Genomic DNA, 27,438 nt, shown 5'->3' on the forward strand with positions numbered 1-27,438 from the left:
GCGTGCAAGCCACTCCGGCTTCACCCCCTGAGCTGGGGGTCATGGTGGTGGTGGAGGGAGGTGGTGGAGGAGACGTGGGGGGGAATTGGCGGGATGGGGGGAAGCTTACCTGCTGCTGCTGCTTCCTCCTCCGCCTGCTCTGCGTGGAGCTCCCCCGCCCCCCGCGAGTTTCACAGGACGCCTTTCTTGTATATCTAATTTCCAACATGCCCCCACAGCGTGTGGATATCTAAATCTGCACATCGGGGGCACTTGGGGGCAGGGAGATTTTCCTGCACATTTGAAGCAATCCCCAGATGTGCAGAAAAATCTAAAAAGTTGAAAAAAGTATACAGGGGATATTTAAATCCCCCCCCCCCAAAAATAAAAGAGCTTTCCCTGCGCATGTGCAGAGAAAGCACTTACCAATAGGAACTGTGGCTGCTGGAAGCAGTGGCAGCTGTGGCAACGGTGCAGGAAGAGAAACCTTGGCAGCCGGCGGCTGGGAGCCGCGGCCATTGCTGGGGGGGGGGCATTGCCGTTGTTGCTGCTGGCGGTGGCGGGAGAGGAGCAGCACAGGGCTCGCCGCAGTGGCTGAGGGGGGAAACCTTGGAGGGCTGGTGGCTAGCCACAGCCGTTGCTGCTGTCGTCAGGTGGGTGGGTGAAATCTTGGTGAGCCCAACGGACCGCCTGCTGGGCTCCCCTGCAGCCGCTGCAGCATCCTCCTCTGTGCAGAGCTCCTGCTGCTTCAGCAGGCGAGTCACCTGGGAGCCGAGGGGAATACCTCCCCCCCCCCCGCTAGCATCACGGGTCCTGCCTCTTGTGTCAATATATAACCTAAAGCAAAGGAGGAACTTTTTCTCCAAGATTTCTGAAACTGTTGTAAGAGAACAGTGATCAGCAGTGGATCAGGCGGCATAATAATAATTGTGTGCTGTCAAGTGGCAGCCGACTCATGGTGACCCCAGGACTGTGGGGTTTTCAGGCCAAGAGATGGGCAGAAGTGGTTTGCCATTGCCTTCCTTTGCATGGCGAGTCCAGTCTTCTTTGGTGGTCTCCCAGGCAAATATTAACTGTGGTCAACCCTGCTTAACTTCCGAGCTTTACTGAGATTGGACTATTCAGGCTGCTACATTGGGAAACATGCAGGGTGTTTACTTAATTCTTCCTCCCTCCCAGGGTGGGGGACAACTTTACAGCTTCTACATGGAACGGTTATTGCCACAATCAGATCCTTGGCTCTGCTCAGAGTGACACATGTGGTGGCATTGTCCTGCAGTGCTGTCATCTCCATATTTATCGAGTGACCTTCCCCGCCTGGGTGCACAAACAACATATCGCAAGAGCCGCGTGGACCTACCTTTCTGAGCTGTGGGTTCCTATGCCTGTTAAATTCCACCACTCTCCTTTCATGCCTTGGAGGCACTTTCCGGGGGAGGGGGTTGCGATTAACCACACTAACGGCTCTGGCATTTTATCAGGGATATTGCCCTGCCTTCGCATGTTCTACTGGGGTGTTCCCCCCGCCCGAGGCAGGCAGCTGCCGCCTTCTTCCCCTGGCCTGGTGCCAGTTCCTCCACCACCCCCTTCATTCCCCGAGTGCTCCGTAGAGCCGTTGGCTGGCTGGGTGGAAACTGTATCACCATGTTCCTGGACAGCTCTTGGATGCTTCTGGGGACACCTTCTGCTTCCAAAAGACGTCATAAGGCAGGAATTCTCAGTCGGGCAGCCCAGAGCTGTGTGTGTGTTGACACTCTTCTGCTGAGGGGGCAAGGCAGGGAGGTGTATGATGGGCCGGGCTGGGGAGGGGGGTATTTTCTGGACAGGGAATTGAACAAACAACAGGCTTGCGTCAAGAGCCTGGATATACTTTCAACTGGCTGTGTTGATGCCTCTTCACACACATCCCTCCCATCACAAACACACACTTGTAGGAAGGGTCTCTTTCCTGTGGAGGGAGTATTGTGTAGTGGTTGGACTGTCAGACTAGGATGTGCAAGACCCAGGTTTGAATCCCCACTCTGCCGTGGAAGCTTGGGCCAGTCACACACTCTCAGTCTAACCTGCCTCGCAGGACAAAAGGGAAGAGAGGATAACCGTTGTAAGCTGCTTGAGGAGAAAAGTGGAGTCCAGATATTGAAACGAGTCAACCAGCTTTCTCAGACTTACTGATGTCCCGTTGATTTTGCCTCCATTTTTAAAAGATACATATGTGAAGCTATCTGAGCATTCTCAAAAGAGGTTCCGTTAAAGGGTTGAGTGTTTTTTTCTACCTCTGTAGATCCTGCAGGAAGGAGCAGAGAGTGCCCAGCGGCGCCTCTTCATTGAGGCCTTTGTTTCGACGGGCAGGGTGGATAACATTACCATGGTGATGGGGCTGCACCCAGAGTACCTCACCAGCTTCTGGAAGACTCAGTACCTCCTCCTGAGGATGGACGGCCCACTGCCCTATCACAAACGCCACTACATCGCCATCATGGTGAGTGGAGAGCAGGTGGGAGCCTGTTACGACCACTGTCTAATTCGACCCACCTTTTAAAACTTTAAATAACCAAAGATGTTAGTCAAGTCTGGGCAACTTCTACCTGTACAGTGTACCAGTTTTCCTGAAGAATGGTAGTAGCTGCCACGTACTTGGAATTTGTCAGTTTACTATTTTTATACTCCATCATCTTCAATGTAGTCTCTGTGCTTCACACCAATGGGATCTAGTGCACACGCGCTGGATTGATCGGTGCTGTAGCAAGCTCTTTTAACGGATTTTTGCGCCCAGTCCCTTGGGCATGCGCAGGAACCCCACCTCACATACCCAGAGGGGTGGACGCAGACATCCCGCCAGTTCCTTTCTTACCGTCGCATTGGAAAGACCTCTTTAGTCGTCGGTCTGATCGGTTCACTGTTCGCTTTTGCCTCGCAGCTCTCAGCTATTAGGAATTATTTCCGTTCTTTATTTTACCTTTTTTAGTTATTTGTTCTTTAAAAAACTTTTTAAAAAATCTTTATTTTCTTCTGAGGGGAATTTACCTCAGACCTCCCCCCACCACCACCATTTTTCTCCACTTCTCTTCTTATGGAGAAGAAGTGGGGATTTTTCAATAGATGCAGACGTTGTGGTAGCAAACTTGCTCCTCCTGACCATCATACCCTCTGCATTTTTTGCCTTGGAGAGTCTCACAAGCCAGAGTCGTGTCGTCACTGTGCTCGATTCTCTAACCAAATGAGACAGAACCGCGCTGCGCGCCTTAAAGTGGCGTTGCTGGAATCAGCCCTTGCTCCTACCTCAGCAATGGAGAAGAGACCGTCTACATCGACAGCTCCGGCATCGAGACCTGCCTCCAATGTCGACCGCCCAATACCGAAGCCCTCGACATCGAAGACACGATCATCTGCCTCTACGCCAATCAAGACGAAGGCTAAGGCAAGTACAGAGCATAAGTCCACGAAGAAGGGCACCTCCAAGTCCCTTAAGGCGGCGAAGAAGGGGAAGGAAGCAGTGCCTGCACTGGGTGATGCCCCTATAGTGCCTCCTGCTCCAACGGCAGTATCAATATCGGAGGCCCAAGTCCCTCCACCGATACCGATCATCCATGTATTGGACTCCCCTGTCCACCAGATGGAGCCTCCTTACTCTGCCATCGAAACGGTAGAGCTCCTAAGTAATCAGATGGATGCAGAGCATTCTCCGTCATCGACATCGACGGTATCGGAAGCCCCCGACATCGATCCACGGTGGCACCGATATGCCTCATGTGACACGCAGCGTCACCCTCCTCGTCTGCTCACTCAATCTGTCGATATCGACAACCGACATTACAGGGACAGTACATGCAAACAAGCTACTGCCTTGTCTCCCAGACGTCCGCAGTCCAGAAGCCGTTCCCCCAGAGTCTTCCTGCCTCCCCCACCGCCAATGCCGTGGGATCAACTACAGTTGACGTACCTCTACGGGGCTTACCCACCGTCCATGCCGTGGTTGACTCCAGCGGACTATTCTGATTGGGATCGCTACTCGACCCACTCCGTTCATAGGTCGAGATCCCCACACAAGTTGAGACCTTCGGCATCTCTGTCGCGTCCTCCTATAGTCGATCCGTCCCACCATACTCTGGAACCAAGTCGTCCACTCAATCCTCTGGTCACTTCAAACACTGTCACTCCTATCGTCCAACCGAAACCGGTACCTTCTCAACAGGACATTTCAGTCCACACGCCACAACAAGACTCCTCTGATTTCATGGAAGAGGACTCAGATACGGAGGCTTCTAAGTCTCATACCTCTCCAGACCATGGATCTCCCAACCAAGATGTTGCAGAGGACTTACCTGTCTCTCCATCGGACAACCTTACCTCCTACACTGATTTAGTCAAGAGAATGGCCCACTCTTTAGGTCTGTCTGTCATCCAGCAACACCCGCAGGTGACAGATTCTGTTTACGACATAGTTCAGCTCGATACCTCGTCCACCTTGGCATTACCCATGTCCTCAGTACTACTGCAGGCAGCGAAACATGGCTAAAGCCTTCGTCTGCTCCTGTGTCTACAAGGAAATTGGATCACATGTACAGAGTCCAAGAGTCGGATGCCGAATTCCTCTTCTCTCACCCACAGCCTAGCTCAATGGTGGTAGCATCCTCCTCCAAATCTGAAAGAACCCATTCCACTCCTTCAGATAAGGAGGGTAAGAAATTAAATGCCTTCGGCAGGCGCTTCTACTCTACAGGAGCGTTAGCCGTCAAGGCCTCTAACTACCTGGCCTGTATGAACCGATATCAGTATACTCCCTGGGAACGGTTCTCTGAACTTCTCACCCATCTCCCAGACGACAAACTTCAGGCGGCCAGAGTCATCCAAAAAGAGGGCAAAACAACAGCTCAACACAACCAAACATGTCCTCAAGGCATCTTCACAAATGATGGCTTCTGCAATAGCTCTCAGAAGACATTCCTGGCTCCGCAACACTAACCTCCCGTTAGACACTAGGTCTTATGTGGAAGACCTTCCCTTCGATGGCCAGGGTCTCTTTAATGCCACTACTGATTCTACTCTGCAGGAGTTGGATAAGAGTATAAAGGCATCTTGAGCTCTAGGGGTATCGTCCTCTGCAAGGCAACAATACCGTCCTCGCACCTGGTCAAGGTCCTGGCAGAGACGTACCCCAACTCATCAATCTCCAGAAACACAATGGAGACCAAGAGCGTCCTCTGGAGGAAAAAAACCTGCATTCCATAAACCAAAATTCGGCTCCAGACAACAAGCTTCCCACACCAAACAGTCCAAACACTCCAAGCAGGGTTTTTGACTTCCCAGTCACCGAGTCAGCTCAAACCCGTCTGTCACCCTTCCTTCAAAATTGGTGTCACATCACCTCGGACGAGTGGGTGCTGTCCATCTTGTCCCGAGGCTACAAAATTCAGTTCCAACAGAACCCCAATACTCCTGTCGTCGTATCCACGCCCCCTTCCCCACCTCTTCTCGAGGAGGTGTCCATCCTTCTCCAGAAGGGAGCCATCGAACAGGTACCACCACACCTCCAAGGGATGGGGTTTTATTCCCAATACTTCACAGTCCCGAAGAGAGACGGAGGTGTTCGACCCATCTTAGACCTCAGGGAACTGAATCGTTTCGTGACCTACCACCGCTTCCGCATGGTGTCCCTACAACAGATCATGCCATTGCTTCGGAGACACGTCTGGATGGCCACCCTCGACCTCCAAGACACGTATTTCCACATCACTATCCATCCCTTCCACTGCCAATACCTACGCTTTGCGATTGGTCAACAGCACTATCAGTATACGGCTCTTCCATTCGGCCTATCCAGCGCCACAAGGGTCTTCGCAAAAACTATGATTGTGGTTGCAGCCTTCCTCCGTCTCAGGGGTATCTCCATCTACCCATACATAGACGATTGGCTTCTGGTAGCACCTGCCAGTAGCGCCCTGGTCTCCAATGTCACAGAGACTCTAGCACTATTGGAAAATCTGGGCCTCCGAGTCAGTCGTCAGAAGTTCCAATTGTGTCTGGCTTACCTGCCCCACGACAGGGCAATAGATATCATCTCCTTAGCCACAGTCATCCATACCCAGACCTCTGTCACTGCCTTCCAAGTTCAGAGGCTGCTTGGCCTCATGGCTGCAACAATGTCAGTTCTCGTCTTTGAAAGACTAAAAATGCGCCCTTTACAACTCTGGTTCATCCGCAATTACGACCTGTCGAAAAACGCACACATTGTTGTCCTATCCCCTCCTCCCAGCATACAGGACTCTTTACTTTGATGGACCGTCCCTTTGAATATCCTCCAGGGAGCGCCCTTCCACCCTCAGTCACCATTACGACGGATGCTTCCCTGACAGGATGGGGTGCACACTCCATGGGCCTCTTGGTTGGAGACAAATGGGACGCACAGATGAGGAAACGTCACACAAACTTCCTAGAACTGCTGGCTATACGACATGCAGTAGCCAGCTTCCTACCGTTGATCAAAGGAAAATGTGTCACGGTCCTCACTGACAACACCACAGCGCTTTCCTATGTCAACAGGCAGGGAGGCACAGTGTCCCTTCACCTATGCAACCTTGCCATCCAATTGTGGGACTTATGCATAGCCAACAATATATTCCTTGTGGCCACTCACATTCCTGGTCACATGAACCATTTAAGCCGAGCGGGACTCAGCCTCCACGAGTGGGGAATGAACCCAACATACCTCCTCCCACTCTTCCACAAGTGGGAAGTTCCCCAAGTCGACGTCTTTGCCACACGAAACAACAAAAAGTGTCCTCTGTAATCTGCAGTCGAGGAGGCAAAGACCTACAATCTCTGGGAGATGGCCTCCTTTATCCTTGGTCCTTTACCTGTTCCCCCCCTTATCTCTGCTTCTGAGAGTGGTCCGCAAGATTCTCAAAGACAACGTGGACTGTATCTTAATAACACCATGGTGGCCAAGACAACCTTGGTTTTCAGCAGTCCTTGAGCTATCACAGGGAACTTGTGACTCCGGACCTCCTCCTCCTATCCGACTCTCCCGTCCTACATCACAACATACCACAGCTGAAATTGACGGCATGGAGGATAATGACATTGGTTTCTCTGCCCGTGTAAGGAATGTCCTGTTGAAGTCCAGGAAACCCACTACGCGGAGGTCCTACGATTACGGTTCTGTTCTTCACTTGGAGATGACGCCCCTCGAGCCACCTCTGTGGGTCTCAAACGAGTCTTCCAATTCCTCCTCACCCTAGCTGACTCGGGACTTTCCCATTCATCATTACGAGTTTATTTGGCCGCACTTTCGGCCTACCATGTTCCAATTGACGGATGCACTTTGTTTTCTCATCCGATTTCCAAACGGTTTTTAAAAGGTTTGTTACACCTCTACCCTCCTGTCAAGGCTCCAGTTGTTCCTTGGGACCTTCCCCTCATTCTCCGCCAGCTTACGTGGAAGCCATTTGAGCCGCTTGCAACATGCAATCTCAAACTCCTGGCATGGAAAACAGCCTTTTTAATTGCCATTACCTCGGCTAGGCGAGTGGGAGAACTGTTGGCCTTCTGCCATGATACCCCTTTCCTGTCATTCCTGCCAGACGGAGTCCGCCTTGTCCCAGACATCTCCTTCCTGCCGAAGGTGGTGTCAGAGTTCCACCTGCAGGCGGAGGTCTTCCTCCCTAACTTCTTCCCAAATCCAACATCAGCGGAAGAGAAGTTATTTCACACTTTAGACGTGAAACGCGCTCTCCTGTTTTACGTCAACAGAACGCTCCCAACTAGACGAAACTCACAACTATTCGTCTCGTATGCTCCGGCACGGCTGGGTACTTGCATCACGGCTCAACGCCAGTCGAAGTGGATTGTAGGTCTGATCCATCTATGTTACCAGATGGCCAAACAGCCATTGCCTGGCCCGATCAGGGCTCATTCTACCAGGGCTGTCGTGACTTCCACTGCTTTCCTTCAGGGAGTACCACTGCCGGACATTTGCAAAGCCGCTACCTGGGCCATGCCTAACACCTTCATCAGGCACTACGCCCTAGACATCCGAAAGAACTCTAATACCAACATGGGACATTGCATTTTATCTTCGCTACGCAGTAATAGTCCTGCCAGCACCCTCCTCCAGGTAGGCTACTGCTCGCTAATCTCCCATTGGTGTGAAGCACAGAGACCACGTCGAAGATAAACAGGTTGCTTACCAGTAACTGGTGATCTTCGAGTGGTCATCTGTGCATTTGCACCACCCGCCCTCCTTCCCCGCTGCTGTCAGCTTCTACATTTTGAATAAGGGTTGATTTGCGGCGGTTTGTAGGAACTGGCGGGATGTCCGCACCCACCCCTCTGGGCATGCGCGGTGGGGTTCCTGCGCATGCCCAAGGGACTGGGCACGAAAATCCGTTAAAAGAGCTTGCTACAGCACCGATCGATCCAGCACGTGCGCACTAGATCCCATGGGTGTGAATGCACAGATGACCACTCGAAAATCACCCATTACTGGTAAGCAACCTGTTTTTTCACACTGTGTGATCCTCTTTGAGTTTCAGTGAAAGTTGATTTAATATCAAGGGCCTCCTGACTGTCCCACCAACCAAAGAAGGTCATCTGGGGGGCACATGAGAAGAGGGACTTTTTGGTGGCAGCCCCATGATTACGGAACAATCTCCTCTGGGAGTTGTGCCTGGCCCACTCACTTTCGATCTTCAGGAGGCAGTTGAAGGCAGTTTTATTTAGGACTGCATTTGACTAATTTAGTTTTCGTTGATTGGCAGTCCTAATTGAGATTTTAACTTGTGGTCTTTTATTGTTTTTTTTTATAATTGTTGTTTTATTTGTAAGCTGCCTTGGGTTTCGCAAGGTAGAAATGTTGACTAATAAATGTTTAAAATAAATATGAAGAGACATCTGATAAATAGTGTACTAGGACTAGGATTGCAAAAATCTGAATAAGCATAGCATATTATGATGAATGAAGACTATGAATAAAGAAAAGTGATATTACATCAGTAGGAAACAGGGCCACAACAATTGGGTAATATATGCAGCAAACAAACCATATGTCCTATCTATATTAGTATGCGCTCCCTTTCCCTTTATAAAGCACCCCTCCCAAACTATTCTGTTATAGTATAGCCCTATTACCTTTCTAGAATGGAAGCTTCAGGGACGCTCCAGTTTCATTTTTAGGAATTAGGCTCTGCCTGTAGATGCTTGTGAAGAGAGGTGAAAAATGGGAATTGGTATTAGTATCTGGGTCAAGCTCTCGCAAAGTGTGGTGACCCTTTTGAGCCACGACATTGTTTGAGAGCCCTCCACATCCCTAAGAACATAGGATGCTAGACTAGTTGGTCTCATCCAGCAGGCCTCCATGGCCTACCAGATGCCCCCTGCAAGAAACAGAAGCCAAAGTAATTGAAATTGAGGTACACTGCTTCTGAACATGGAGGTTCCATTTAGCTCATCAGTAGACCTATCCTCCATGCATCTGCCTTCAAAGCCATCTCAACTGATTGTTGCTACATCTTGTGGCAAGGAGTTCTGTAGGTTAATCGTGCCTCCTTCCGGTTGTCTTCCACTTAGGCTGCTGCTAGACACCAGTGCTCCTACCTGGTTGGCTTCCACATGGGGGAGTTCCTCCAGGTGGGCGGGGACCCACAGTGGCTGCGAGGTTTGCAGTATGCCCCGCAGAAACTGAGAAACCTCAACGAGATCAACAAGATCCTGGCCCACCGACCCTGGCTGATCACCAAGGAGCACATCAAGGTGAGTGCTAGAAATGGCAGGAAAGCCTCTGCTGAAAGTCTGTGGTTAATGATACCTAGGCTGCTTCTGGATTGATGAGAGCTGGAAAGGAGCATGAATTTGTGTGATTGTTTTTCATTACAGAGCATAGCTTCAAGTCTATTGAAGTCAATGGAGGATTTAAGCAAAAAATCTGTTTAGGGTTACACTGCTGGGCAAGTGAACTGACCCAGCATGGGGCAGTGCAAAAATCAATGCATTAAGTAGGCTAGCTGGGAGAGGAAAGCATCCTGGTCTGCTGCTAGCAAAGTGATTCATTGGAGTGTAAATTTGAGTAAACTCGAGCTACTGAACCTGCCCAGGGAAACAGGTCATGCCCACCCACCCCCAAAAGACCACTTCTCCTAGATTCTTAATGGCCCAGGTGAGGTTGGCAGGGAGCTAGGGCCTCTTCATGTCTTTGGCTTCTGCTGTTGCAGCATTCAGTTGTTCTCTTGAAGTTCCGTCTCTGCTTCCCAGATAGTGGTAACGCAAAACTCGTTCTGTTGCCTGTGATGAGCAGTTGCCTCCAGCTGTGTGAGACTGTCAACAAGGTTTCTGCGTATGTACAAGCACATGAGTGCCATGAAGACATGTTCCAAGACATGCTGCTGATAATCAATGCTCCCTCTAAGCTGCGGAGTCTTGTGAGCAAAAATACTATTTTGTGAGCTACTGACATTAAAGTGAGCAAGCGATTTGGCTGCTGCATAAATTAGTTTGCTCTGGAGCCATCCTTCCTGAGTGAAGATAAAAATCGGTGAGCCGGAGGCTAAAAAACTGTGAGCTAGCTCACACTAACTCAGCTTAGAGGGAACACTGCTGATAATACTGTTCCCCCTTGCAGGGGTCATGGAAGGACAGAAAAGGTATAGGTGAAAGTTTGCAGAGATAAGAAGTGCCAAGTCTTATATTGCTTCTCCAATTATGTCAGTTGTCTCCAATGAAACACACAGCCAAAGTATACAATATGACAGGCTAACAATAAGAAACAAGCAACCAAGAGGGCATCAAAAGCATAGAACTTCATCCTGCAGGAAGCAGCATAGCTGGCATAAAACATCATCCTAACCCACAAGATTGTAGAGGGAGTCTCTTGGCTTAGTTATGGTTCTTAGGCAGATATTTGAGGCCATTCTTGGGATTGTGGGTGCAGATCAGTGGGAACACATATTTTGTGTGAGTAAGGCTCCCAAGTTCAACCGCTGGCAATTCTGGGAATTAAGGGATCTTGGGAAGCAGAATTGAGAGAATTATTGTTTCTCGAGACATTGGATAGCACAGGAGGGACCAATTGTTCAGCTTCATACAAAGTCACTCTTTGGAGGCATCTTGGTAGAGCTTTAGGCTGTGTTCAGTGGTGGAGTCACATAGATCGCTAGATGCTCTTTTGCAACTCTGGGCTAATTGGTGGAATGCTTCCATTTGGGAAGAGACTGTGGCTCCATGGAAGAGCATCTGTATGGCATGCAGAAAGTCCCAGGTTTGATTCCCAGCATCTCCAGCTAGACAGGCAGTGGCTCTCCAGGGTCTCAGGCAGAGGTCTTTTCACATCATCTCTTAACTGATCTTTTGAGTACACAACACTGCCTTTGACGGACCAAGGGTCTGATTCAGTGTAAGGCAGTATTAAGTGTGTGGTCTTTGTTTTCAGGCACTCCTGAAGACGGGCGATAGCAGCTGGTCCCTTGCAGAACTTATCCAAGCGCTGGTGCTCCTGACGCATTACCACTCGCTGGCTTCTTTCGTGTTTGGCTGTGGCATCAATCTGGAAATAGACCAGGAAGGAGGACACGCCTTCCGGCCCCCCTCACCACGCAGCTGTGATAGTAGTCCAGCCTCTGAGGATGGGGTCAGCACTTCCAGTGTAAGTGGAGTTGAGAGGGTTGTTTTTTTTTGGGGGGGGGTGACTTTCCAACTTTCTGCAACAGAATGTGATTGGTTGGATCCTGCAAATCTTTTGGGCAACGTTCCTCCAGAGGAAAGCAGCAGAACAAATCTGCAATGTCCAATCTATTTTAGATCCTTGAAGGTGGAAGAAAATGGGTGTGATGGTGGGGAATCCAGTCTGGGAAAAGTCTCTGCCACTTTTCTCCAGTTCATATGTGACTGATAGCCAGAACTTTCTTTTGCATAAAATATGGGACTTCTTAAAAATTGTCCCTGGTAAATTCACAGCAGTGTCTAAGCTGTCTTTCTAAACATGCTTCCCCCCCCCTCCCTTTTTGGCCAGCTGGGCTTTCAGACAGTAGGGAGAGAGGACTGCAGCTTTTTGCTGAATCCCCCGCTTGCTGCCAAGTTTAATGTTGTAACACCAGTGCAATGGGAAGAAGATCAATATGGCACAGCTTGGCTGGATTTCACCTGTCCTTTGCATTGAGGGTGGAAGCATGTGGATTAGAGGGAGGGCGTAACCTGGCTTCAGATCTCCAGTTGGTCTTAAGAACATAAGAGAAGCCAATGTTGGATCAGGCCAATGGCCTATCCAGTCCAACACTCTGTCACACAGTGGCTAAAAATACCAGGTGCCATCAGGAGGTCCACCAGTGGGGCCAGGAGACTAGAAGCCCTCCCACAGTTGCACCCCCCCCCACAAGCACCAAGAATACAGTGCATACCTTGCCCAAGACTGAGAGTTCCTATCTATACCTTGTGGCTAATACCCACTGATGGACCTCTGCTCCATATGTTTATCCAATAGAAACTCATTGTCTCGTCACTCCGTTACTCTAACCTACCTTGCAAGGTGATTGTAAGGCTAAAATGGGAGAGGGAAGAATCATGTACACCACCCTGAGCTCCTTGGAAGGAAGTATGGGGGGGGAAATGTATACAGAGACCCAAATGCCATGATGAAGTTTAAAGAAGAGAAGGGAAACAAGAAAGTCTCCATGATCTAGTCCAGACCCAGGACAGCAATGCAGGACTTGGGGAGGCTCCAGAAAAATCAGGGGAGCATATGGCTCAGTAGATAAGAACATCTTTTTTTGCATGCAGAAGGTCCCACGTTCAATCCTCAACGTCTCCAGTTAAAAGGATCGGGTTGAAAGACTTCTCCCAGTGAGGCACTGCTAACCCAAAGTAGACAATACTGACCTTGGTAGGCCAAGGATCTGGCTTTGTGTGAGGCAGGTCTGTGTGTCGGTATCCCAGCTTGCAGCTGGCTGGTTGCATCTTTTACTCACCATTCCTCAAACTCACCTGTGTTTGCTCTCATCTGTCTCAGGGCACAGATGCTATGGAGGAGGTGGAGGTATTGATGGAGAGGATGAAACTGCTTCAGGAGTGCCAGCTGGAAGAGGAGGTGGTCACCCAGGAGGAGATGGAGACACGCTTTGAGATGGAGAAAACTGAGAGCTTGCTTGTTACTACCTCAGGTAAGGCACCAGAGAGTTATTGGGTAGGATTTAGGGCTATAGTGAGAGAGTCTTCTAGAGGGTTTCCTAGAGGTTCAGAAGGGGGGGGGGGGGGGGGGGGGGACTTCCCAGGCAGCTAATTACAGTGAAAGCAGGTTGTGCTGAATAGGAAGAGAATCTCCCTACTTCACCTTGTAATAGATTAACAGTCTTTGTGTTACTGAATGTTTCCAAATGTGTTATTTCTCTGCCTGCAAAGGGCTTAACGACATGGTCTTCTCCTTGAATTTGTTTGGCAGTCTAAAATTTTGTCAATTAGGGGTTGCAAGGTATAGGATATGATCATATTGGTGTTCTGGAGGTGGGTACCTCTTCCCTCAGACCAAACAACCCTTTTAAGGTTTATCCAAGAGGGGAACTGTTGAAGTGACGATGCATGGTAACCTTCTCGATGACCTCATGTTACCTTCTTGGTGTCCTTCCTCCAGTAGATATTGCTGAACACTCCCTGCCTCCCAACGTCCTGTGTTTTGTGGAGGATCCAGAGTTTGGATACAAGGATTTCACAAGGAGAGGAGAGCAGACGCCACCTACGTTCCGAGCCCAGGTACTTAGTCTGTCTCCATTGTGGGACCCATATTTTTCAGAAAGGGCCTGATGCTGGCATTCGTTGCCAAATTACAAAAAAACCCAACAACCAATCTTTTCTCAAACATACTAAATTCTTCTATTCAGTAGAGATCCTACTATCATGCTCTGCATTTGTGTGTTAAAATCTGCAGATCGTTAGTTGGTCTTTAGATCAGCGGTGTCCTACAAATGGGTGTTTAGGCTGGACTGCAAAGCTACATTTTGTAAATATAGGACATTACCAGCTTGATTGCTCCCAAGGTTCTTTGTGTCCCTGCTGGAAAGAAAAATGGAGTACAAATTAAGTGTCCTATTGTAGATTTGGGGCTTTGTATCTCTTTGGAACCTCTGTGCCAACTTTCTCTCTCCCCTCCCCTCCAGGACTATACCTGGGAAGACCATGGCTACTCTCTCATCAATCGCTTGTATCCTGATGTGGGGCAGCTGCTAGATGAGAAATTCCAGGTGGTCTACAACCTGACATACAACACAATAGCTATGCATAGCGGTGTGGACACTTCTATGCTCCGGAGGGCCATCTGGAATTATGTTCACTGCGTCTTCGGCATTCGGTAGGTTATGTTCCGCCCTCCCTTTTGGCCTGTTGTGTCCCATCCATGCAAACTCGCTTGGAGACCTGCTGCATAGGACAAATGATGGAGTGCTGTTGTGTCTCTTCTTCAGAGGGCCTAACAATAGGCTATATCGTCCTTGTATCTGCCACGGTCCCGTTGACCAGATGTGCTTTGAGAGTTCCACCTTTGGAACTTAGTTCACAGGAGTGTGTTTGGGCCCAATTCAGGTTTGGACTGTGGGGGGAGAAGGAATCTTCCACCTGCCCTCCCCCATGCTGTTTTTCCCCAATCTGAAACTGCCACGGGGAGCAGCTTTTACCCCTGTTGGAAGAGCTTATGTATAGCCCATCAGTAAGGTTCTCCGTTGGGGCAAGTAGCAGCTCCCTGTGAGCATTTCAGGTTGAGAAAATCGTGTATGCCTGGTGGGAGGGTGAGAGATGAATTGAGCCTCCTCTTCCCACAGTCTTGTTTCAGATCTTGCTCCCCACATGCGTGGGAATTTCTGAGTAAGGAATTCTTAGCACACATCTGGTTGGCAGGTTTGGGGCAGACATGGACGCACACAAGGGTAGAGTCAGGCCCTAAATCTCCCATCCTCCTCCGTATATGCCTGGCTTCTTCAGCTGTGTTTCTTCTTGCAAAAAGTTACCTTCCTGGTTTCCCAGAATTTAATTTTCAAAATGAGAAAACACTGAAGACCAGGGTCTCTCTGAGCCAGTTGCCTGTTTGGTATCTGTTGGGGTGAATGAGCCGAGGCCACGTGGCCAGCCATGCACAGAGCTTGCCCAAGCGGGCGTGACCACAGGATTGAGTCATCTAATTCTTAGCGAAATTGGATGTTAGGCACGCTTGAAGGATGTGGGTGGACTTGCTCCATCTCTGCCTCTGCTGGGCCCTCCATGTGAAGGAGAAGGAGAGTGTTCTCCTGGCAGGACAGATGTAGCCGTATCTCCTAGGAAGGGGCCCTATTTTTGTACTAGAGTACACAGAATGTACTCTAGTACATTTAAGACCCCCTTAAATTGAGTGTTTTTACTTTTATATCACACCCTGGTTCTCTGGCTGGGAGAAATAAGCAGCCTGGGAAAAGTCCCCCCCACACACACACAAAAGGGTCTGCCCCCCCAGCCCCACACCATGTGTGGGCATCTTGTTTGTTGTGTAGGGCTTGGCTGGGCTTCATACCTCCTTCCCCTTGCCCCCTAGGGCTCAGGCTGCAGGTCGGTAGTGGCACCAGCTGATGCCTTCCATCCGTCACTTGAGGTCAGGGTGCCCCGGAATGGAGACAGGTAGGCCAGTGGCCCAACCGGGACATCCTTGGAGGGCCTTAGTGCCTAGCCTGCCCCGGTGGTACTCAAGGCAGAGGGTGCGCACAGAGTCCGGCGAGGTCTCCAATCCTGTCTCTGACCACAGTTGGATCTGCTCAGTTCCAGCATGTTGGCTTGTACTATGTGCACTTCAGTTGTGCATTTAGGATAAGTAGGATGATGATAATGACCTTTAGGGAGAGGCTGTGGCTCAGTGGAAGAGCCTCTGCTTGGCATGTAGAAGATCCCAGGTTCAATCCCTGGCAACTCCAGTTAACATGAACAGGTAGTAGGTGATGTGGAAGACTCCCTCCCTAACACACTGGAGAGCCACTGCCAGTCAGAGTAGACAATAGTGACCTTGATGGACCAAGGGTCTGATTCAGTACAAGGCATTTTCATGCATGTGTGATCTTAGATCACAAGGGCAAGGAAAGATCTCCTCTTCCAGAAAGATCTCCTCCTCTTAGAGAGTTGCTGCCAGACTAGGTAGACCAGAGGTCAGACTCCGAAGTGGGTTTTTTCTTCTTCAAGGTAGCATCCGAAGTTCACATTGTCTGCACTTTCCCAGGTACGATGACTACGATTATAGGGAAGTGAACCAGCTCTTGGAGCGCAGCTTGAAGATTTACATCAAAACAGTAGCCTGCTACCCAGAGAAGACCACCAAGAGAATGTATACACAATTCTGGAGACATTTCAAGCACTCTGAGAAGGTAAAGGCTCACTCACTGGTGTGTTCTAACCTTTTGGAGAGGAGACTGGAAAGTTGTCCCTCATTTCCCTGTCTGTTTAGAGAAGTGTACCCCCCTCCCAAATCTGATCACAAAAAAAAGTGGAGAAAATCTTCACTTTATTTCTTCTCCCATGGAGAAGAATTTCCACTTGAGGACCTGGAAGAAGGGTACACCTGTTCACCTGTCACTGTGGACCAACCAATGTGAGCAGCCCTGGGCCTGTTCATGGGGAGGGCGGGGTATAAATTTAATTAAATAAATAAATAAATCTTCCCACTCAAGATTTAAATGTGTATTGTTTGGTGCACTGATCAACCATGATGGAGACATGCAGAAGAATTGGAGTGGGGCTGTACCACGTCAGGTTGTAGGTGGGGGGGAGTCACATTTTTAAAGCTCTCTCCATGTGAAACTGTCTACAACTGAAAATTCTTTAAGATCTTGGGGAGACGGGAAGTAGTGATACTTTCATTGAAAAGCCTGAATCAAGAGGACTGAATTTCTCTGGCTTGTCCAAATTATGCAAGTGGAACAAATTTGTATACTTTCTCATATGTAGAATGGGGGGTGGGGCTTTGCTAATCTGGGGGAGAGACAGGTATGCCCCACAGAGAACAGCCTTAGAAACTTCTCCTCTACCTCTTGAAATTATTGCTTAGGTATGTTCTGACTTCCAGGGTTGCCTGCATACCCTTTGCAGCCACAATAGCTAGAAATAGGCTTCCCTTAAAATAACTACATAAATGTAAAAGCAGAGAGGTCTCAGGAAGGTGAATTCAGCACTCCCATACAATGCTCCCTTTAAGCTGTGGAGTCTTGTGAGCAAAATTCTACTTTGTGAGCTACTGGCAGTAAAGTTGTGAGCAAGTGATTTGGCTATTGCATAAATTAGTTTGCTCCAGAGCCATCCTTCCTGAGCTAAGGCAAAAATGTGTGAGCTGGAGGCTAAAAAACTGTGAGCTAGCTCACAGTAACTCACTTTAGAGGGAATACTGCTCCCATAGAATCACAGCATAGACCCAACCCTGGGGTTGAGGAATGTCTGTGTTACCTCAGTCTCCCTCAGGCTGCTGTATTTTTGTTTATAACAATAGTATCATAAAATTCCATTCTATTCATCTGCCTTTCTTCCATCGCGGGGACTTAAAGAGGCATCCTGGGCAGGCCTGGACCAAATCCAGCCCTGCTTAGCTTCAGCAAGTATCATGTGCCTTGTGATCCAGTAAAGAATGTCTCTCTGAAATAGCCCAGATAATCCTTGTTTGCTTGTAGGGAAGGGGAGAACAATATTTTTCTTTCTTTCTTTCTTGCCATCAAGTCACAGCTGACTTATGTGGATCCTGTAGGGTTTTCAGTGCAGGAGAGGTACAGAGGTGGTTTGCCACTGCCTACCTCTGAGTAGGAACCCTGGACTTCCTTGGTGGTCTCCCATCCAAGTATTAACTGGGGCCGATATTACTTAGCTTCTGAGATCTGATGAGATTTGGCTATCCAGGTGAGGGCATTTCTTTGCAGTGGGGTAAAGAGTTGCCCTCATTTGGGGGAAGTAGAGAGAGAAGCCATCTCTGTGTGCAGCTCTTTGAGTTTTCCCTTTCCATTTATGACAAATCCCTCCTTCTCCGTCTTCTAGGTACACATAAACCTACTTCTCCTGGAAGCTCGCATGCAGGCCGCCCTGCTCTACGCCCTGCGTGCCATCACCCGCTACATGACCTGATGAGACCGTCCCCTCTCTCGTCCTTCAAGGGGCAGACCAACTGGAGGGCGGGGGAGTTTTTAAAATCAGCAATCTGTTTTCAGAAGGCATCATGAAAAGACCTTGCCTCGCCTCTCTCTGGCTCTCGAAGATGAGCGTGTTGTTTGAAGGGGACCTCCTGCCAAGAGACTTGCCAGGGGGGTGGGTGGGGAGAAGGCCAAACTGTGATGGGAAATGACTGTCGCATCCGGCTGCCTTGGCTGCCTCTGGAGACATCGGTGGTTTGCTGTGTGGCTTGCGGGGTCTGTCCCTGGCCAGCACAGGGGCTCAGGGTTCCATGGTGTTGGCTTTGTTTTGGAATCTTGGAAGACGGGTTTGCTAAGCCCTCGATTGGCCCGAGATGTGTTCAGATAGGTGGTGGCCTTCTACCACAGCTGCACCTAGCTCCCCCCCCCCCAAAAAAAAAATGATTGGTGCAGTGACTGTTTAGTCTTCTGGTTGCATCTTTTTTCCAAGGATGATACCGCCCAGCCAACTGGGGTGAAGATTGGGTGAACCAAAGAGATCCTTCTGTTGTGACAAAAAGCGTGATTTCTCTCTCTCTGGCCTATATACCTGCTGTCGGTCTTGGAAGGTTCAAGCAGATCACCAGTGTGTCTCTTTGATGAACTTGATGATTGTTTAAAAGTTGGGAAGGGGGGGGCGGGGGGGACAGATTGAATGTTGTTTTCTGCGGCTGGTTGTTCACACTACATTTCTGATTTTAGAGCCCACGGCCTTTGCACTCCAAACGCTGTCCTTGTTTTGTGTACTGATGCATTGGTCTCCTAGCTCTGGGAAGGATGGCTTGAGAAGGAATGTAAGGCTGGGGATAAGCTGGGGCAGATTTTTTTTTGGGGGGGGTTGTCATGTGAAAATTGGGAAAGGTGCTTTTGTTGGGGTGGGGAGATTTCCCAATGGATTTACTGCAGGTCTGGAGCACCCAGGTCTCCTGTTTCTGGAGGGAGCATCCACTCATGCCATGGGAGGGGATGTGAATTTGGATTCAAAAAGCTACCGTTTTCAGGCACAAACTCTGCCCTCTCCCTATAACATCTCTCTGATTCCAGGATTCTCCCTTGCTCAAGTGTTTAGAGAATTCAGCAGAACTATCCCTAAATCTTTCTCCTTCCCCAAAGCCTCAATTATTAGCTTTTCGCAATAGGAGAGTCTTTTTCCTTGAATTGCCTCTGGTTAGGCAATTTTGCCCCCTCAGTAGCTTTCAACTGTAGGTCAAGAATTAACCTGTAATCATCGGCAATGTAATTCATGGTCAAAGTGATCCTTCCTGATAGGTGCAGTCGCCATGTTGTAAAATCCAGTGGTCAGTTTCAGCGTCCTGAAGCGGATACGCATGCCTTGCCTCTGTTCACTTTCTTAAAAGTGTCCCTCCATTTCAAAATGTCCCAACAAGATGCAGATGTTTGTTTCATTCTATCTTTCTCATTCTTGACTTGATATTTACCCACAAGCATAAAAGTAAAAAGGGTTAATTCCAGGCCAGAGGTTTGGGGAGAGGAGGCTGTTGCCCAAGCCTAAGCCTACTTCAGGGGTGCTTGGCGTTGCTCTCAGTATAGTCTGGCCAGGTCTCTGATAGCATGACCTCTGAGCTGGCTGGGAACTGCTTGGAGCAAATGGGCCTTGGATTTCACTGTTGTGGCATAAAGGATTTTGGCCATGTTCCACTCTCCTGATTTGGTTAAGGGTCCATCCTGTGTGCAAAAAGCCCCCCCCCTTGTTAGCCCATCCTGATTGTGGAGGAAGGAGAGAGTTCTTTGAGGGTTTGAAGATGGATATCACTTTAACCTAAGAACCACGCTGACCTTCCCTGGTCTGATTCTAGCACACTTCAGTCTCTCTTTTGTTTTGCTGAGACTGGAGGCCCTCCGGCCTAGGGGCTATCAGACTTCGCCTGCTGTCAAACTAGGGCCCGGAATCTATTACAATGAGACACTGGGAGACATGCTACCTACTCCCCTCCCCAGCCAGATCACCCCTGCCACAAAACTGTCTACCAAACGGCCACCCAAAAGAGTGGCTTGTGGTGGATTTGGAGCAGAGTCCCTGAATTTCACTCCAGGAGTTCAGTTGGACATAGATTTTTCTTGGTGTGTTCACTAGTTTTCTTCCTTTAAAAAAAAAAAAGTCCTGGAATCATGATTTGACAGGTGCCCTTGAAAGATGGTTAAAGACGTCTGAGTGCTCCACCTGCAGTTAGTTACCAGTTAGCCTTGGATGGAAGGAACATCAAGTTATGTTAGTTGTCTGGTTTATTATGGCTTGGATCCTCCTCCATCTGCAGAGGAGAGGAAGGAGATCTCCCTCCAGCTTCAGATTCCTTATTTGCTCTCCACATTGTTCCTTGAGAGTCTACTGACACACAGAAGCAAATTTGGGGAGGGGGGGAGACCCGGAAATGTGCAGAAGCAGGGAAGCCTCTAGCGCGACTCTGCTTGCGTGGCTCAGGATCCTGTTCTAGGTTTAAAGACACTGCCTTAAGATAACATATACCTCGTTGCATTGCAAAGCTGGACTTAATGCCTTTCTTGCTATCAAACGTCGAGGACACATCCTGTAAAACTTAAGGTTCTCTCCCCCCCCCCCCCCCCCCCCCCCCCACACACCCACACCCCCCCCCCCCCCCCCCCATCTTTCATAGGGGAATGCAAGTTGAACTTAGTGTTACTGTGGAATAGCCCATTGCTTGGCTGCTTTGCGGAATGACCCCCCCCCCCCACAGGCCTCTGAAAAGGAGAATATGAATTCTCTTTAAGCCCACAGCAGTATTATACAAATCAGGCAATAAACGCACTGTGAAATTCAAAGGCCGGCTTGTCTTATGACTGGGCTGAGCAGGCCTCAACTCCTCAAGCTGGTTTCAATTATTGTTTCTACCCTCACTACCAGCCCTCTGCCAATTCCTGATTCCCCCCCCCCAATATGTTTTCTACCCATTTTGCACAGTATGGATGGCTTTGTTAGCATCCAAATCATTTTTTTGTTGTTGTTTGTCATATGTTCAGTTCTAATGGGTCTTTTTTTGTGTGAGACAAGCCCATTTCTCTGTTGACCTTGAGAGGGGAAGGATGGCCCAGTACAAATGGGGGAGAAGGGGAGGCCAGGGTGTTGTAAAACATCTGTAGCTTTAGTCTGGTGTGGCTGCTACATTTCACACTTGCCATCAGATGTTTTTTGCCATCTGGCTGCCCTCCACCCCAAGTGGGACAGTCAAAGACTGTCTCTCCATTGTCTCAGATGCACCTTCACTCTGTATAAGTTATAATGGGGTTTTTTTATGTATTTACTCTTGACTGTACTATTGTTGTGACTTTGCTACCAATTCTGCTTTGAGAAATAAAATTGCCTCTTGTTTTTCCAAAGATGGCTTTTTTCCTACAGTTAATTTTTTAAAAATTCATTTAGCTCTTTTACTCCCTTGCTTTTGCTTAATTAAGTTTTTCTCCCATCTCCCTTGCCATGCCCACAACAGCAGCAACCCTGGGCGATAGTTTAGACTAGAGGTGCGATAACATACACTAAATAATCCAACTGGATTATAATGTGTAAACTGGCAAAATCCAATTTGAATGTGCATTGAAAGTGGATTATTTCGTTTGTGGGATCGCAGACTTGGAGTGACTAGTCCCAAGGTCACCCAGCAAGCTTCGGTGGGAAAGTGGAGATTAAAACTTGGAGCTTCCAGATCCTAGCCTAACACTTTAATGCCTACACCAAGTTGGCTGTAGGTGCTGGGCTGGGGTTAGGGCTGTCAGGTCCCTCTTGGCCACCAACAGGGGATGGGGGTAGGGTTGCCATATCCAAATTGGAAAATCCTGGAGATTTGGGGGTCAAGCCTGGGGAGGACAGGGACCTCAATGTGTGTGGGGGGAGGTATAATGCCATAGAGTGCACCCTCCAAAGCATCCATTCTTTCCAGGGAAACTGATCTTGGTAGTCTGGAGATGAGCTGGAGGCTGGCATCTCTAGGTGAAAAGCTAGATCTAAAAGCTGGAAACTGACTTGCTTTAACAAACCAGAGTCCATTGAGCTCCACATTGTGTTTTCCATTGCTTTCCTGTATCCAAGTGGTTCTGGGTAGACTACAAAATAGTCTTGTCCCCATAACAACCCTGCTAGAATGCAGCCTCCGATCCACGTGTGTTTGCAAAGGGCTGCTCACCAGTCTGAGCCAGTCTGCCTCGTGTCAGCATCATGTCCCCGCTTGGCCTCTGGACCTTGCCACTCATATATATTTAACTTGCTGTGGAAAGCTAATTCAAGGGTATAAACTGCGTTAGTCCACTACAACCAAACAAGTTTTTCTCCACAATATTCAGATATCTGAATCCACCTTTTCTCCCCAATGGGGCCCAGTGCACCTGTGACAGGCCTTTTCCAGCAGCTAAGGGGACCCACACAGCCTCCTATGATTTCGGGGGGACTAGGTTTGTTTTAAACTTATTAAGCCTTCTCAGTTCCCAGGTGTTCTAAAGGCAGCAAGTGTATAGGCTTTGAGTTCTCTGCCATGAGGTAAGTTTTGTGGTAAGCAAGTAGAATATGGAGATCACTGAGGCTGGATTTGTATATAAATAACACAAAAAGTTTTACTTATTTACAGGTTGATTTCAAATAATAGATCAGTAGCACAGGTCTCCAGATAATCAGAGGCTGGCTGAGGCACATAAATTTAAGCTAGTGGCTTCACAGTGTGATTTGAATTTTTTTAATGCTTTCAGGCATGAACAGGCGTTTACTTGACTACCCAGTGGTTTGGATCCTCTCACTCAAACAGGATTCCAACCATACCATCCCGGCCTTTCCCAAAGGTCAGACTAAATGGTACAAGGTCTGCTCATCACCAGAGGCAGCCGAATGACTGCATACTCTGTTCTCTCTCAAAGGCAGAGTTCAACTGCTCTGCCACGCTACTAGGCAGAGCTACCCTTCAAAATGTCTGCTGAGGCAGACCTCAAACTATCACTGCACTCTCCCGGAGGCAGACCTGAACTCTCCCCTGCTGACTTCCCTCTCCCGCAACATTTCATCCCCCTTCTGAAGGTTAGGTGAAGAGTTAACTAGCCCAAGGTCCACCCAGTGAGCTTCAAAGGCAGAGAGGGGAATTGAGCCTGGGTCTCCTAGATACTTTGTTGGATACTGTCACCAAACTGACTTTTCTTGTTGGCACCTTTGGAGGCTGAAATTTGTGGTAGAAGTTGTCATGAGCCAGAGCCTGTATTTGTATGAAGATCTAATAGTATCAGGCTTGGACTTGGTAGGAACTTGGGTGATTATCTCACTACAGGAAATAAATATTCCTCCTTACAGGTTACATAACCCTATTCGGATTCATCCAGTTTTGACAGCATTTGTTGTATAATGCCCAAGGCCATTGCAATCAATCACAAAGAACATAAGACACAAAAAAATCATTAAAATAAACAGGAACTTAAACCACTTATCAGGTTAAAGCGTTTCACCCCTCAGATAGGATTTTAGCCCATATTTTCTTGGCTGCCAAGGCAAACAGTGACATTGTATGTGAAACAAGTGAGTTGATACCCAAGGGAAGAAAAATCAGTTTCTCTGCGTTTGAGAAAGAATTTGAGCCCTTCAAAAGCACCACTAGAAATTGGGCAGGACAGAATGTAATGAGACAATTGTCCGGAACTGGCTCTGCAAATACATAAGTATGAAGGCTTGGGGAGTAGTGACAACCAAGCAAAGCTGTTGGGCATGGTCTGGAACCAAATCGATGACAAAACTTAGAAGTGGTCCACACCTACTCTGAGTGGATCCTTCAGTTGTTTGCAGGATACTGGAGAAAAGAAAGATCTACTCAAAGTAAAGTTAGGCACAGTATGCTGGGAAATTGGCCCCTTTTTTGAGGTTGGACGTTTGAAGCCACTTTGAGTTCCTGTTGGGGTGAAAGGTGGGGGTGTAATTTTTAAAAATGTATTTAAGTTATTTAGAGTTCACCTTTCTCACTTGGACTCAAGGCAAGTAACAGAGTGAGTCAATGAAACTGACAAGATGGGACATTCAGTGAACAATGCAATAGGAGTTAGAGTAGAAGAACCAATCAGAAGTCTAAAAACAACTGAAGCAAAGCATTAAACATTAAGTGATGCAAAAATTACATAGCAGGATCCTAGTTTCAGCAAGCTATAACAGTAGTATAGACCACGGTCCCTAATAATTTTCCCAAAATAACTTTCTGAAGCACTTAGTATAGCATGCTTCTATTGCCTGCGTGGAAATAAATGAAGTAAAATTTTAAAACTTTGTACATTATTTATGTGACATTTTGTCCACCTTTCTCAGTGAAGCAGATTACAGAATCATAACAATTCAAGAAATTCCAGGATAATACATGCAATAAACAATGAAATCAAAGTGGACTGTGCAATAGAAGAACAAGGATATATGCACAGTATCATTTAGATAACCTGGACTGTACAATGACAGTGAAAGATGTTATATAGCCAAAGAACAATGTACAAGCCGCCCTTTATACTTCAGCTACCTGCCCAGCATTGCCTGTCACTTTGTTTCCACGTTCATTTCTTTTATATATTCAGGGTATTTTACCATGTGCTTCTTTCTCCAAGGAGTTGCGTACGGGGTTTCCTCACAACTAGGGCTGCCAACTCTGGGATGGGAAATTCCTGGAGATTTGGGGGTAGAGTTTGGAGACAGACCTCAGAGGCTATAATGCCACAGAGTCAGTTCTCAAAGGCAGCTGTTTTCTCCAGGGAACTGATATTAGTAGCCTGGGGATCAGCTGTGATTCTGGGAGCCCTCCAGGCCCCACTCGGAGGCTGACGACCCTCCCAACAACCCTGTGAGGTACTTTAGACTGGGAGAGAATTAAAGACACAAAGTCAGCTAAGTAAGTTAAATGGCAAGTGGAAATTTGAACCTGGGACTCCTATCCCGACACCCTAACCATGACCCCACGCTGTCCCTCGTGTTTTCCTTAAATGCGTTCTGAAAACTGAAAGGAATTGGATAGCCAAAGGCCCTAAATGTGCAGCTTTAAGATGGGCAGGGTTGGCTGCAGCCCTAGAAAAGGTGGTTCCAGAAGCCTGTAGAATGCTTCCGTGGTATCAGATGATTTCTCTGATGTAAAGACATGGGTTGACAGTCATTTTCAGTCCAGTTTCCTGCATATTGGCTCAGGATGGAGGAAACAAATTTGGGAAGTTGTCTTGAGTTCCATGTAGACCAGTCATGCTCCTCTCCATTGTGCTACACACCCTTTATTGTATGGCAATGTAACAATCAAGGCTTAGTGCTAGAACTGCATGCATGTATCATGCTGCTGCTGAGCCATTATCTTGGGCCACACTCAGTGAGGGAAGGAACACCAGAAGGTTAGTTAAGGTGCCTGCGAATGACACATGCTTATAGGCTGAGGGGCTACTGTGGTTAAAGGTGACAACTGTGGCTTGGGAAATTCCTGAAGACGTGGGGGTGTTGCTAGGTCTGCCAGCTCTGGATTGGAAAATACCTGGAGATTTTGGGGGTGGAGCCTGAGGAGGGTGGGGTTTGGAGAGGGGGGAGGGACTTCATTGGAGTATAATGCCACAGAGTCCACTTTCTGAAGCAGCCATTTTCTCCAGGTTAACCAATCTCTGTTGCCAGGAGATCAGTTGTAATAGCAGGAATCTCCAGCCACCACCTGGAGGTTGGCAACCCTAGGTGGTGCCAGGGGAGTACACCATTGGGGGCAAGGGTGTTCAGTGGGGATGTGATGCCAGAAAGCAGGAGTCCCCAAGTTTTTGAGCTGGCAGGTGCCTTTGGGTGACAAGGGCCACTACAAAATGGCTGCCACAGCAGGGAGAGCTGAATGATCCTTCTGGTGCTCCCTGGCCCACACTGCCTCACAGCTGATCCACAGGTCCTGTGTACAGATCCCAAATCCTTCTCAAATGAGCATGAGAGACGATTCAGGTGAAAAGGTTCCTTTAGTTGCATGAAGGCAGCAGTTCATTGGCCCTGCCTTCACAATGGCCCTGCCTGCTTTTCTGACCCACATGGACACCACATTGGAGAACCCTGACCACCCAAGTTCACCCTCTGAAGCTGCCATTCCCTCCAGGGGAGCTGATCTGTGTAATCTGGAGATCAGTTGAGGATGGGAACCCTAACTGCAGCATGAAAACTTCCATTTTGCTGGGGGGGGGGGCACCCTTTCTTTCCCAGCAGGCTGTTGTTGAGAACAGATGCTTGCATTGGCTGGAGAGACTCAGCAATTGACAGAGGCGCTTTGAGAGCCCAAGGGTTCTCCACTGCTGGCAAGAACGGCTCACCCTCAACTTTGGGAGTGCCTTTTGCAATAACAAGTTTTATCAGCAGAGAGCAGAGGCGGGTGTTCAGGATTGCAACAGAAAGCTTAGCTGTTTTGCCAGAGATAAGACCGGTGTGCAATGGCATTTCATACTGCTTTTTGTGGCACTGGCTGTTGCCAATTGGTCCCTGCTGCAAGCCCACATCAGGGGAACATCTGCCTGTCTCCTACTGCTCTGCTCAACAGAGTTTGAAGCCTCCTTCCAGCCTTTGGAGCCTTCCTCTGGCTAGCTTGTTTCATTTAGCACCTGAGAGACCCTTTGACCAGTATTAGTAGTAATGCTTTCAACTAGATTACTTCGATTTCTGCTTCTTCCTCCCAGCATGTCAGGGGTGCAGCAGTCCAGTGCCAGATTGTCACACTTTCTGCCTGCTAAGCTCAGCTAAGCATCCCATGCAGACGCAGACAAACAACCCTTAATACCATGGCCTGAAAGATGTGCTTTTCTCACCCCGCTTTCAAAAAATATTCAGCCTGATGAAGAGTTCTGGAGAACTTCAAAGCTTGTAAACAGTGTAATTTGGGTTGGCCTTAACAGAAGGTATTCAATGGATTTTGGTTTTGGATTCTCCTCCGAATCTGCAGGAAGCTTGAAACTGTGAGGAGGGCATTCCAAAGGTGATTTGGATAGTCCAGGCTAGCCTGATCTTTTCAGATCTCAGAAGCTAAGCAGAGTCGGCCCTAGTTAGTATTTGGATGGGAGACCACCAAGGAATACCAGGGTCACCACACAGAGGCAGGCAATGGCGAACCGACCTCTGTTAGTCTCTTGCTTTGAAAACCTCACAGGGTCACCGTAAGTCAGCTGTGGCTAGGTGGCAAAACAAAACAGCAGTTCCAAAGGTGAATGGTGGGTCACCACTTATTGATGGTTCCAGAACAGGGCTTGGGAAGAGAGGATGCAAGGGAACCTCCATGTCCAGAGGCAGTTAAACTCTTAATAGTAAGAGGTGACATAACAGGGAGGCCCTGGCTTCTGTGCCCTGTTTGTTGGCCCTGCAGGG

At 48.5% G+C, this 27,438-nt stretch overlaps 1 protein-coding gene across 2 annotated transcripts in view; it reads left to right on the top strand.

Annotated features, from left to right (window-relative positions):
• SESN2 (sestrin 2) overlaps positions 1-18,941 on the top strand; it is a 45,072-nt gene extending 26,131 nt beyond the window's left edge. The window contains exons 3-10 of one of the 2 annotated variants that reach the window (XM_015409203.1): positions 2,261-2,458; positions 9,544-9,726; positions 11,399-11,611; positions 12,971-13,121; positions 13,589-13,707; positions 14,112-14,302; positions 16,184-16,328; positions 17,980-18,941. In XM_015409203.1, the coding sequence (XP_015264689.1) occupies positions 2,261-2,458; positions 9,544-9,726; positions 11,399-11,611; positions 12,971-13,121; positions 13,589-13,707; positions 14,112-14,302; positions 16,184-16,328; positions 17,980-18,066 (1,287 nt within the window). In that variant the 3' untranslated portion in view covers positions 18,067-18,941. The remainder of the gene's footprint in view (positions 1-2,260; positions 2,459-9,543; positions 9,727-11,398; positions 11,612-12,970; positions 13,122-13,588; positions 13,708-14,111; positions 14,303-16,183; positions 16,329-17,979) is intronic. The other variant, XM_015409204.1, reaches the window with a different exon arrangement.
• Positions 18,942-27,438: the final 8,497 nt, after the last annotated feature.

The sequence above is a fragment of the Gekko japonicus genome, unplaced genomic scaffold (assembly GCF_001447785.1).
Source record: "Gekko japonicus isolate JY-2015 unplaced genomic scaffold, Gekko_japonicus_V1.1 scaffold167, whole genome shotgun sequence".
Classification (NCBI taxonomy): domain Eukaryota; kingdom Metazoa; phylum Chordata; class Lepidosauria; order Squamata; family Gekkonidae; genus Gekko; species Gekko japonicus.